Below are 14,073 nucleotides of genomic sequence, written 5' to 3'. Positions count from 1 at the left end.
ACCACCGTTTTTAAAAAAACCTGTTAGCCGTGTAAACAACAGACAACATAAAACATAGACAACAGCTCGTAACAAAATAAATGGAAGAAAACATGGACAAATGCACCGACAGTGAAGTCCAGAAGTTAACTTGTTCATGAGCACACACCCACTGAGACAAAGGCTAACCCAGTAGCACAAAGACTAACCCTGTAGCACAAAGGCTAACCCAGTAGCACAAAGACTAACCCTGTAGCACAAAGACTAACCCTGTAGCACAAAGGCTAACCCAGTAGCACAAAGACTAACCCAGTAGCACAAAGACTAACCCAGTAGCACAAAGGCTAACCTAGAGCCGAAGAACGATAGCCGATTCAAACTGAAATCGCAAAAGGTACTTTCGTGACGGCTATTTTGCTTGAGTTTATATGATTGTGGCATATAACAGAGTTTTATTCTTATATTACAGAAAAAGCTAGGAGAGCTTGTGAAGCATAGCGAACTAGCCAAACAACAAACTCTGCCCGTTTCCACCATGAATGTGTTCCACTATTCCACCGTTGTCTTCCAGCAACACGTCACCTCGCCAGATTTCACAACGAGACTTCTCTTTGAGCGAGACTCTTTCCATAATGTTGTCAGACACTTATAATAACAATCAGAGCCGGTCATGGCAAAAACAAGCACTTTTAGTGGACGTAAATGACGCTTGCCCCAATAGGATTACATTACAACCCGTGAGCAGATGCCATCTGAAGCGCTCTCCCTCAATACTGGACCAATTCCAGAAATTGTTGTCCCTATTAGTCAGTTGGACACAAAACATGAGAAAATAGGTTGAAAAATATAGAAGTTACCCTTTAAGTGCCAAATGTGGAAGTAGTGCTTTCATTTTACTTTTCAGGATTATTTCCAAGTTACACAAGGCAATTCATTATTCTATAATTTAATAATTGCTGATAATAAGTTTTTGTGTCTCTATTCTGTAATACATGAGATACCTACTCATCCAGATGAATTGTGACGCACGCCGCACATGTGATAGCGGACTGGTGACAACATTCACGGTGATTAGCTGTGCATTGTAAAATGGGACCAGTTTATAATATAACAGCTTTTAAAAAACGTACAAAGCCTGAATTATATAAACCATGAAAATTGTGATCAAAAAATAGCAGGAAAAAAAAAAGACACATTTTTCTGCACTTACTCACTCCAACACTCGGAGGAGACTCGGTGGGAAATGTATTTTAAAGGGTGTCGCTGAGAGCTAAAGTGCAAACACTCCCGCTTATGTTCCTCCCTCTGTGTGTTATCACCATCATAACAATTAGACCCCTTCTGCAGCTTTCTCATAAAAAATCACATCTTCTGCTACACTTGTACAAACCCCAAGAGTGCATTCACAGAGTATGCTGAGGATCTCCTACTGTCAATGTCCGTTAGGCAGAAGTAAAGCGCACCGTCTCTGCGTCACTTTTCAAATTAGCATAATGACTAATTCCGTTCCCGAGGCTACAAAACAGCTGCCTACACTGGTGTAGTGTCGTCACGCTCGAAACCACAGCACGAAGACAAACCGCCATTAAAAAGAAGAAAACAACAATAAAGACCAACCACCCGGAAGCCGCAACACCCACTTCCAGATCGCTGATTGCCCTTTGAGGTCTCCTACTGTCAATGATTTTAGGCTTGGAAGGATATCTGCCGTCCGTGCTTGTCGATGGGTCGGCGGTGGGGAGAGTTGATGCGGTTGCGGTCCCTGTTGACCCTCTCGACCAGCCCATGGTGGCGGGTCCCTCTGACAGAGTCCAATCCTGACGGAAAGCCACCCTATAAAAAGAGACATCAGACATTTAAGACACTTAAGACAGGCAGTTTCCCCTAGGTTGGCAGGGAGGGAGGGAGAAAGAAGGGCATTTATCAAATGTCATTTTAATCAAACTTCAGTTATGCTCCAATTTTGTTAATTTAGCTGAAACCAAAACATAATTTGTATTCATGTAAAACCTCAGGCTTTTATAAACTGTTTTACCACATTGTATTGAAACACTCCCTGACAATTATACGGTCATGTGATGACGTTTAGAATGTTTTCACCGCTCTTCAAACACAAAGGACTGCTGATTAACACTACAGGCACAAATATAGCATTTAGAAATGACAAACCGTAGTGCATAGAGTCATGACTGCGTAAAGATGTACAATAAACAATACTTTCATCAAAATGCCAGCTTTGAATGCAACATTAATGCATCATATAGCAATGAAATGAATGTAAATGTTTTAGAGCTGCAACGATTAATCGATTAGTTGTCAACAATTAAATTAAATCGACAACTATTTTGATAATTGGTTTGGATTGAATTCCAGCTTCTTACATGTGAATATTTTCTGGTTTCTTTCCTCCTCTATGACAGTAAACTGAATATCTTTGAGTTGTGGACAAAACAAGACATTTGAGGACGTCTTCTTGGGCTTTGGAAACACTGATCAACATTTTTCACCATTTTCTGACATTTTATAGACCAAACCACTAATCGATTAAATCCAGAAAATAATCAACAATGAAAATAATAGTTAGTTGCAGCCCTAAAATATTTGATACTCAAACAGTCATTTCAAAAGAGCATCGCTTCAACCAGTCAGAGTGAATAAATATGAGAGGAAAAGAAAGAGGAAAGAACTACATACATTTCTTGCCTTTTATTGTGTACATTGAAATGAAAAAGTCTTGATGAATTGAAGTAAATCGGTGCCGCGTTTAACAACAGCAAAACTATATCAAAACATTCATTTACAAACTCTCACACAACTCGTGGAGTATAATCCAACTCTCATTTATCAAGTCGTATGCTCACTATTTCCGAAACACAAGCATCTTCACTAAAACCTGAATATTAAAAACACTTCGGACTCTTTTTATGCAGAAGTGTTTTAAAGGTCCCATATTGTGCTAATTTCCAGGTCCATACTTATACTTTGTGTTTCTACTAGAACATGTTTACATGCTGTAATGTTCAAAAAAACCTTCATTTTCCTCATACTGCCTGAATTTACCCTCCTGTCTGAAACGCTCTGTTTTAGCACATTTCAGCGGAATTGCGTTGCTAGACAACAATTTGGGTCCATGTTTACTTCCTGTCTGCTGATGTAATTCACATACACTGCAACTGGAAATAAACTGGGACACATTTAGAATGTTTACGTTTAAAACTGTGAAATGGTCTAAATATTGTATATTTGTGACCTCACAAATGGACAGAAATACTGACGGCTTGTTTCAGCGGCACAGTTTCTTAATACAGGCTGTGTGTATCTCTCTGTGGATTGAGCTTTTCGATACTTTCACAGTATTTATCCAGCACTTAAACCTGCTATATAATATAAAAGACATTGAAAATCTCACTTTTTACAAAATGGGACCTTTAAATAGTAACGTTTTAGTGAAGATGCATGTGTTTGGAAAGTAGTGAACATACGACCAGATAAATGAGACTTGGATTATACTGCACTAGTTGTGTGAGAGTTTGTAAACGGATGTTTTGATATAGTTTTCCTTTTGTCAACCGTGGCCCCCATTTACTTCAATTCATCAAGATTTTTCTCTGTTTTTTGAGTCTTTGTTCACCGTGGAGGCATGAGAGAAAAACAAAGTTTTCTTCAAGAATTCGAGGTAACACAGGGTGAGTAATTGATATACAAATGGTTATTTTTGTGGGTGAATCACTCCTTTAAAAGTATCAGTGTGTAGGATTTGGTGGCTTCTAGTGGTGTGGTTGCAGATTGCAACCAACTGAGTACCCCTCCTCTCACTCCTCCCTTTCCAAGACTGCGGTAACGTGAGCCGTCAAATGCAAAACCGTTCACTTCCTTACCGTAATAACACTACTTTAAGAGCAACAGAAGTCAGATGGCGGCTGGCGGTACCACGGTTTTACACTCACGTTACCGCTGTTTCACTTCGCTGTGTCTGAGAACTACGGTGGCCTTCAGGTAAAGTAAAAACGTGAAAGTCTCTCTCTAGAGCCAGAGTTTGGTTTGTCCGTACTGGGCTACTGTAGAAACATGGCGGTCTCCTTGAAGAAGACCCGCTCCTTATGTAGATATAAAGGGCTCATTCTAAGCTAACAAAAACACAGAGATTCTTTGTTTCAAGTAATTATACTTGAAAGAAAACATAGTTAATAATATATAATTAATATTATATTCCCTTTCTGTTAATAGATCCACCAAAATGTTACACACTGTTCCTTTAAAGCCTCAGTCCTTTATCACCCTGTTTTTACCAGCTATCAGAGACCACACAGTTCAAAAACAAAAACCTCCGAGTTTGAATATATGATCCACATTTGATTGTTGATCATGTGCGCACTCACTGCACACAAACTGCAGATTGGAGATTTAGTGAGCTTAGTGAGCGCTACATTAAGCACGCTGCATTCATTTAATTAAATTCGGGCTAACAAATGGTTATCATCAAGTGGGATCTAGAAGCCATTTAGTTTGTGGAGTTTTGCTCCCAGAAGAGACGGTGAATGGACTCCATGAGTGAGAGTTTTTCTCCCTCCTCCATGTAGGGATTGATTTCTGGACGTGACCACGCCGTTGCAATTACTGCTCCAACTCAAAGGGCCATTATTTCAAGTAACAAGGGCACGTTTCACCTGGACGCTGTGTATCCCAGTAGAGCCCACTCCTCGGAGAGCTGACACAGATACAGATACGCCGAGTGCTGCAGAGAAGCGCTGCTTTGCTTGAACGAATACCGAGAACTACTGCACTGATCTTTTATTCCATCTTTTTTACCGTCTGCAGCTGAATTATTTAACGCTCTCAGGAGAAGCTTGTCTGCACTTCTGAAGGTCCAGAACAGCATTTTCGTAATTTGCAGTGAGGCCGGTGGTTCTCAATGTGGGCGCCTTGAGGACGGGCTACGGCGAGCGCCGCAAGATTTATCATAATCGTTGTGCATTTATTTATGTGTTTTTAATAACTTTTCACCACATTTTCTAAAAAATATAACTTTTAATGTTATAATAAAACATTTAACATATTAGTGTATTTAATTGTTTTCATTGTTTATTTTAATATAGTTCAATATTTATCTGTAAACCTGTTGGTTGTCATTCTGAGGGATTGAAAATGTATGGAGGACGGAACCTGCCAAAATTAAAAATAAATAAATGAATAAATGACTCGATAAATAAATAAATAAATATGTCTTTAAATGTACCAAAAATAATATTAAAAATAAATGTAGCCATTAATGAAATGATGAAATGTGCCATAAATGTATATTTCTGTTTAAATTTGCTTCTTTATTTATTTATCTTTGTATTAATTTATTTATTTACTTACTCTTCTGTTTAATTTTCGCTTTTACTTATTTATGTAATTATTTTTTTAATTAATTAATTAATTTCTGCATTTATTTTTTAGCTATTCATTTATTTTTGCATACATTTTCTATTTATTCAAATGCATGTATTTATACATTAATTTATTTATTTCTGAATGATTTCCCTTTACATTTCACCCCTTTTTTATTTCCCCAAACTTATTTATGTATTTATTTTCTTTATGCATCTCTGCCTCATTATGCAAATGAAGGGGCTGTGCATTGAAAATGTTACTTAGGTAAAAGTATGGAAGTGTAATCAGGAAAATGTACTTAAAGTATTAAAAGTACTCAATGCAGAAAAATCCTCAAATGAAAAACGATTGAAACAAAAAAAATAGCTCTGTTAATCAACTAATTGATTAATTGGCTAATCATTTCAGCTGTACGTGTAGGCCTTTATATTGTTGGGTAGTTTTTTGTGTGCAAAAATCTTAATTTGTAAAGTAACTAAAGCTGTCAGATAAATGTAGTGGAGCAGAAAGTAGAAAGTGGCATGAAAAGACTCAAGTAAAGTACTTGAGTAAATGTACTTAGTCACATTCCCTCACTAATAATATAACAATAATTAAAAAATTAACAATGTGTGATTAATAATGTTGGGTTGGGTGGCTCAGGGGGCCATGACAAAAAAATTCCTTTCCTTAGAACTGAGGGTTATTGTGCTCAGACCTTGGAAAACCCCTGACTGAGAACAAGACCTTGAATTCGGTAGATCCCAAGGGAAGTACGGTTTTAAAGAAAATATTCACGTTTAGTTTCACATCAAACATCTGTTTGTTTAAAAGAGAACATTTGAGTACATTCACACAAAATAAACTCCACTGATTTACAGCCCCGGAACATCAACTGTATAAGGCTGTGTTCAGAGTGACACTGTGTGAAAAAAATGCCGCCTCCTCATTTATTCGAATCGCACTGCTGTGTTGGCACAGCTGGAGTGCCGATGCAGAGGGCTCAGTCAAAAAAGAAAAAATAGCAGGAGAGGGCCACCCCGCAAAAAAGAAATGTTGAACCTGGTTCAACTTTTGCTGCAACACAATGGGACATCATGGATGCAAAGCGCACATTCCTGGGCAGCCTCTTGTCTGTTTTTAACACACTGAACACCTCGTAACAAACGCAAGATGACTGTTATTGTGTGGTCAGACCTTAGTGGCGGCATGATTGCATATAAAGTCAATGGAAAGACATAAATTCAACCGGGGCAGCACGAACTGACGCAAAGACAGATCCATGTCAGCTGAAAATGATTCAACTTAGGGCTGCAATTAACGATTATTTCCATTATCAATTAATCTGCTGATTATTGTCTAGATGAATCGATTAATTGTCAGGTCAAACTGTTGTGAAAAATGTCCATCCCAGTTTCTTAAAGTCCAAGATGATGTCTTTAAATGTCTTGTTTTGTCAGTCCAAAACCCAAAGATATTCACTTTAACGTGATATAAAACAGACTAAAGCACGAAATCTCCATATATGAGAGGCTGAAAACAGCATTTGTGCATGGAAAATTACTTTAATGATTAATCGATTATCAAAATAGTTGTGATTATTTTTCTGTCGACTAATCGTTGCCGCTCTAATTCAACTTGAGTGAAAAATTTGTGTGCTTTCTGTCTGAACACACCTTAAGAAACAATTTACACTGGATGGACAAAATACATCACATATGGTGTTCAACATAGAGTCTTAATTCACTGCAATAACCCTGGAATAAATACTACTGATGATAAACCTAAAGGGTTGGTTTCCCAGACAGAGATTGTGTAATGTCCTGGACTAAAACTAAATTCTATTGAAGTGAATTTGGAACTTAATATTTACTGAAATTATAAACTGTCTAGGACTAGGCAAGCAGTCCATAATGTTTAGTTTAGCTGACTGTAAAAGAGAAATGTTGATGCATTTTGAAATCCTAGTATGCGGTGTGGGGCTGTATTTTTTGACCATGATGAGAGCTCACCTGGAATTCGATGCTGGTGTTGCCGATCTGATTGACGTTGGGAAGAGAGCCGTAGTACTGCGCCCGCGTTTGAGTCAAACGAAGCTGCTGGACCTTCTGAAACTGCACCTGTCAGTCAAAAGAGGGACAAAACACGATTGGTGTTGATTAGGGCTTTTCTTTCCCACCATTGTCATTGCTTCTCAAATAAGAGAAATAAACCTATACATCAGCGCTGTGTCTGAAATCAGACTACCATTTTCAACTGTCTATGTATGCCTCTTCAACGCAGCAAACTGGATGTACAGAATTCAAAAAAGTCAGTCTAACTGTCAACATTACAAATACTATACATTTAAGCCTGAATGCCAAACAACCAAATGAATCAAATGCTCTGCTGTAATATACAAAAGCATCCAAAATAATTGATAAACACTGCAGCAATATTTGTAATTTAAGGGACACAAAACAAGGGAACACATTCTAGGAAATGGGCAGCTTGGCCTCCAGGCTTGGCCACTCCACCAGCCAGGAGATGACACAACGATTACCTGGCACAAAACAGAAGTCGGCTTGTTCTGCCGCCACGGTACGATAAACAGAGCCAATCATCTGCTGTTATCAGGAAAAAGGCAAATTAGAGGGGAATTTCTTCTTTAGACTGCCAAAAGGGCAAAATTTGAATCTCAAAGACTGACCTAATTTGATTTTATCAATAGATTTACAACGAATGGACAGAGCTCTTTCATTGTGAATATGACAAGATATTAAGATTGGGCTAAAGTGGGAGTAAAAACCATAGACTGTATAAAATATGGACGTAGTCACCGTGACGTCCCCCACAGGTTTCTGAAGACCCATTGTGACGCTCAAAGTGGGCGGCTCCGGCCGTCGCCATCTTGGCAGTGATGACACAGCCTAACTCCCGAATGGGCAAAGAGGTGGATCATCGATGGAGCTGAGTCGGCCCCTAGCTAGCAGCTAGCGACCTGGTACGACACCCAGCTGTCACTAAAAGCGGCCACGCCCTCAATAGTGCCAAACTTTAAGCCTTAATATGATTTAAACAGGTGAGTTATATAAAAATTTGCTATAGAGACCGAGACTATTTTTGTATTAGGCTGTGAACATGTTTATTTCTGCTGTATGGTTGGTCATTTTAACATAGAGGTGTCTATGGAGATTGACTCACTTTAGGAGCCAGACTCAGATGTTGGCCTCAATTCTCAGCACCGGAGTTTGACGCTGGTCAATATCTTATCCTTTGGTACATTTGTCAGTTTATGCATAGCATTGTACTACAGCCACGTTCTGTTAATTTATTCAGCGGTGAGTGCATTTATTTTGTTTACTAGGGCTGTGTATTGGCATAATATGTAAGGGATAATGTACAGCGAGCCTGGTCACAACAATGACCCGTTAGCTGTACATTATCTTGCTTATTACACAGCTACTTACTGAAGAAATCAATATTTTTACACAAAAGCGGTCCGCCAGAGTCCGACATCAGAACTGCGCCCATAGCAACGGTCTGTTATACATAGCAACGGTCTGTTATACATAGCAACGGTCTGTTATGCATAGCAACGGTCTGTTATAAAGACATTACAGACCGTAGAACGCCGTGATTGACCAATCAGAATCAAGTATTCAACACAGCCGTGTAATAAACTGCAATACTGTAAACAAGGCGATATATATATTCAGATTTTTTCAAATCTAATTTTTGGAAAACTGTCATAGTATAGAGAACACACCAGAAATACACCATTTTAGAATAGGCAGAATAACACATTTGTACTTCATGCAAAAAATGCATGTCGAATCGAATAGCGTCCGATTTTTAAGAGGTTAATCAAAAATCAATACAGTGTTTTGGAGAATCGATACAGTATCACAATACATAATATCGTAATGTGTATCGATATTTTCTTAGACCCCTATTGTTTACCTTCATCTAATTTTTTGACTTAATTTCAATAAGCGCTGTCCCCTCTTAGTCGACTAATCAGACGTTTTGGTGTTATAGACGACTAAGATTTCTTTCGTCGTTTTTTTATGCTTTTTCCATGCTGGATGTCTTATTTCCAAGAAACTTATCAGCACATCTCTGGTAAGCACCAGATTTAAAGTGGTGCTTTTGTGTGATTCTTTGTAGAGAAAATCAGGTTTCACAGATCTGTCGATTAGTTGACAAAATCATATGACTGTCAGTCGAATAAGAATTTCTTTGGTCAAGGGCTACCCTAATTTCATCAGCATTCATGGGCATCTAAGGCCAGTAGACAGAAGCAAAAAAACAGTTGCAATAGTTACAACATCAGTTACAACAACAAAAACTATAGTTTCTTGTCCTGAAAAAAAGCAAAAACAAACCTGACAGTCATGCTGTGGATACTTTCCCTTTCTCTGCACTTTAGAGCCCGAGATGAGATACTAATAAAAATGTAGTCTTTGCAAAAACTTCGAAGACACTGCGTCTATAATTCTGAGATAACCTTGAAAGCTGCACCCAAACTGATTCAGAGGACGCACATTTCAAATGTAGCAGGGACAACAAAATGTTAATTTATATCTCTGAATGACCAATGAATGTCAGATTACAACTTTCCCTACCGCCCTAAACAGAGGGACATATTTCAGACTGTGATTAATTTTTATGTCCCACCAACAGTCAATTTTCCATCTAGGACAAATGAAAATATATATTAAAAAAAAAACACAAATCCCCATTTAAACCTCTTACTCCAGTGTTGGTGTCAGCTCTTACATAACATTAAACATGAAGACTTTACACATTTATGGTTCACAGGGATACCAGCTTGCAGCAGCTGAGTGAAGGCTTGAGTCTGTTTGTGCTCTCGAGGACTTCAGAGCCCCTCGGGGGGGTTATATTCAGTCTTTGGTCACTGGTGTAAACGTTGAAGCAGCTACTTCTAATTCCAGCTGTTTGCTGGCAGTGTGTCCTGACCAGCCTCGGCCTCGCTGACTGGGCTTTTCTGTCTCACAGGGTCAATGACAGTTCATACCTTATAGCAAACTTCATTCAAGGTCGCCTCAAAACCACATCCTCTCCCGACTGTGGCCATTCAGGACTCACAGAAAGAGCACATTGAAAACCAATGGCATGAGGATAATGTGAAAAGGACCTTTTTTATCCTCCCAGGGTTATTCACTATTTTTACTACTTGGAATGTGTAGTGCATATGTTTGAAATTGTCATGTCAATTTTTATAACTGCATGCCCCAAAAGAAAAGTCTGTTCGAAATTTCTGGTCTGAAAGGAGAAATTCACCTACTTTTAAACATTATAAAAGACTTGGATATCAACAGGTTTTTTGGATATGGACAAATATCACAACAACGACTTTTTCAAGGAGGTGGTTGAAGGAATGAAAGAGGGAGGCTGTGTTCGCCACCGGTTACGTTAATCGGAGTATGCACCGCTGATGTAAACAGAAAGATTCTAAAGATATTGTCTTTTTCAGAATAAGGGCAAAAAACATAATATTTTGTGCATGTAAACGTATTCACTTATTCAGAATATCTAGAGGCACTCAGTAAAAGACAACTGGAGACCTGAAGAAGCATCTTGAATGAGTGGTGACCAAATATTTTCAAGAGTTAAACACCAAACTCTGTTGCTCTCACATAGTAATTGCACATCTGACCTATGATTAGTACAGTTAACAACACTAACTAGAATGGCACTCGGAGACCGCAGACCTCCGCCCAAGCGTGACTTTAAAAACAGATCAAAGCTCACAGCTGGCGGTACCGTGAGGTGGGCGGCTTATTATTAACACGTGTTTCCGAGTAAAGTATCGGCGGATGCCTCTCTCATTCAGCAGCCTTGTTATGTCTGTATAACGTTGTCTGTCATCCCGTCATCTACCACTTTTTTCTGTCTCACCGCGGACGGCCAGCAGCTCCCACACACGTATCTCTCTGCTCTCAGAAGAAGGCGTGGTCATGCGTCAACGCATCATCAGTTACACTACACGTTTTATACCCTATGGTCTTAAAGCTCAGGCTGATCGGAATCCTTAAAAATATTCCTGAATCCAGATCATGATCCGGATTGCCACCAAAATCTAATAGATTGCTTATTGTGCTACACCTCACCCCTCCAAAAACTTTAATTCAAATCCATGGCGGACTTTTGGAGTAATCCTGCTAACGGACAAACAAACAAACCAATGCCGGTGAAAACATAACCTCCTTCCTAGGCCTTTCGGCCTTGGCGGAAGAAAACAAACTATAATTTTGGCATTGATATTCATCTATCTATCATTATAAACATCAGTATCATCATCATCTCCTTCTTAAAACAACAGGCCATATTATTTTTCTAATAATAATATAGCTTCTTGATTTTAGGGCTGCAATTGAGGATTATTTTTTATCTCGACCAAAAGAAATTCTTAGTTGAATAACACTTCTACGATTTTGCGACTAACCGATTAAATCTTGTTTTCGAAAGATGTGCTCAGAAGGTTCTTGGAAATAAGTCATTCTGCATGAAAAAAAGAAACGACTTATCAACTAAAAAACTCTTAGTTGACTAAAACGACCGATGAGTCAACTAATCAACTAAGGATGGCAGCCCTATTTTTTTTTTTTATCAATTAATCTGCCAATTATTTTGTGTTTTGTGATGTCTTATTTTGTCCAACCATCAGTCCAAACCCCCAAAAGAGATTAAATTTACAATTATATATGACAAAGAAAGGAAACAATTAATTAATAAATTATCCAAATATTATTTTTTTTATGTAAAAAAAATTGATATTGTGCTACTTGATTTTTATGCTTAATGTTTTGTGCAGTCAAAGAAAAATAAATCACGTTTTATTTTAGGATTTTTCTGTTATACTGTAAAGCAGAGCTAAAACGATTACTCAATAAACGGACTAGTTGATGAACAAAAATGATGATCAATTAATTTGTTTATTGTCATTTATCCAAAAAAACTCTAAACATCCTCTGGTTCCAACCTCTTTAATGAGAACTTTTCTCTGTTTTATATCACTGGAACTGTAACATCTTTGAGTTTTGGACAAAACAAGACACCTGAAGATGTCACCTTGGACTCTATACTTGTAAATGGACAGTTTCCACTATTTGTTTAATTGATTAATCAAAAAATATATATCAGATTGTCAATATTGATAGTAATTGTTAGTTGCTGCCCTATCGTAAAGCACAAAGTTTTTTCACATTACATGTAGGGCTAGGCAATATATCAATATTATATCAATATTGTGATACAAGACTAGATATTGTCTTAGATTTCAGATATCGTAATATCGCATGTGTCTTTTCCTGGTTTTAAAGGCTGCATCAGAGTAAAGTGATGTAATTTCTGAAATTACCAGACTGTTCTATTGTTTATTTTATTTTTTACTAACTTGGTCATTATATCCACATTACTGATGATTATTTGGCAAAAATCTAATTTTGTAAATATTTTAGTGAAAGCACCAACAGTCAAATCTACAATATCGTCGAAATATCAATATTGAGGTCAAATATATTGTGATATTCCATTTTCTCCATATCGCCTGGCCCTACTGTAAGTACATGCCACTGAAAAGCAATTCTAAATAGGTGAGACTGTCTGAAATACTATTTTTTTTTGCAGAATATCACAATAAATTGGAAACCTGGAATCATTTAAGCTGTGATTTAAGGTCCCATATTGTAAAAAGCTCTATTTTTTCATGTCTTTTATATTATAAAGCAGGTTTAAGTGATCTATAAATACTGTGAAAGTATCAAAACACTCAATCCATGGAGAAATACACACAGCCCGTATTCAGAAAAACTGTGTGTTTGAAACAAGTCGTTAGGAGTTCTGTCCATTTGTGATGTCACAAATATACAATATTTAGACAATTTCACAGTTTTAAAACGTAAACATACTAAAAGTGTCCCAGTTAATCTCCTGTTGCAGTGTATGTGAATGACATCAGCTGATGTGGCATGTAAACATGGACCCAAATTGTTTCCTAGCAATGCACTTCCGTTGAAACGCGCTAAAACGGAGCGTTTCAGACAGAGCGTGAATACAGGTATATTCAGACAGACTATATGAGAAAAATAATGAGGTTTTTTTTTACATTAAAGCATGTAAACATGTTCTAGTAGAAACCCAAAATACAAACATGAACCTGAAAATGAGCATGATATGTCCCCTTTAAGAAACCTAAATATGACACAATAAAACATCTGTTGTGTGCCATTGTTCCTTAACATTTGGACAAGTTGTATAGGAGCACTGCTTAATACAAATATGAGTGTTTAAGCCTAGTATGCCCAAATTATGAACCATCCTCTTGAGCTGGTCCTGCTCTTTCTTTTCTGTGCAGAGTTTGCACACAATGCCCAGGATGCAGGGTGGTTTAACCCCATGGGGAATTCATTAAATATAATAGAATAACAAAGGTGCAAACACAGCAAGGGTCTGAAAGACATGCGTATACTGTATCTTAGGAGTGCTTCTTTTGGGTATTCATAACCAGGGGAACTTCAGGGTGATGCAGGAGCAGCAGAGGATTACTACTTTCTCCCATTTCCTGTTTCAATACAGGTTGCAATTAAACAATACAGGTTCTATGTTTTGTCGTTTAGGTTCACAGTTTTTCTCGTTAGACTGACCAGCTAAAATAGGGTTTGCCACTGTATCTTAGGAGTGCTTCCTTTGGGTATTCATAACCAGGGGAACTTCAGGGTGGTGGTGCAGGAG

General features: G+C 37.8%; 1 protein-coding gene across 7 annotated transcripts in view; it reads right to left on the bottom strand.

Annotated features, from left to right (window-relative positions):
• crtc3 (CREB regulated transcription coactivator 3) overlaps nt 1-14,073 on the bottom strand; it is a 53,195-nt gene that overhangs the window by 37,812 nt on the left and 1,310 nt on the right. For all 7 annotated transcript variants that reach the window (XR_005204447.1, XR_005204445.1, XM_037753174.1 and 4 more), the window contains exons 2-3: nt 7,347-7,454; nt 1,684-1,812 (exon numbers count right to left, since the gene is read on the bottom strand). Coding sequence is in view for 5 of the 7 variants with exons in the window: in XM_037753174.1 (XP_037609102.1) it covers nt 1,684-1,812; nt 7,347-7,454 (237 nt within the window). In the remaining 2 variants the exon portion in view is untranslated. The remainder of the gene's footprint in view (nt 1-1,683; nt 1,813-7,346; nt 7,455-14,073) is intronic.

This window comes from Sebastes umbrosus, chromosome 2 (assembly GCF_015220745.1).
Source record: "Sebastes umbrosus isolate fSebUmb1 chromosome 2, fSebUmb1.pri, whole genome shotgun sequence".
In the NCBI taxonomy this organism is placed as follows: Eukaryota; Metazoa; Chordata; class Actinopteri; order Perciformes; family Sebastidae; genus Sebastes; species Sebastes umbrosus.
This window is presented reverse-complemented; position numbering and strand designations above follow the sequence as displayed.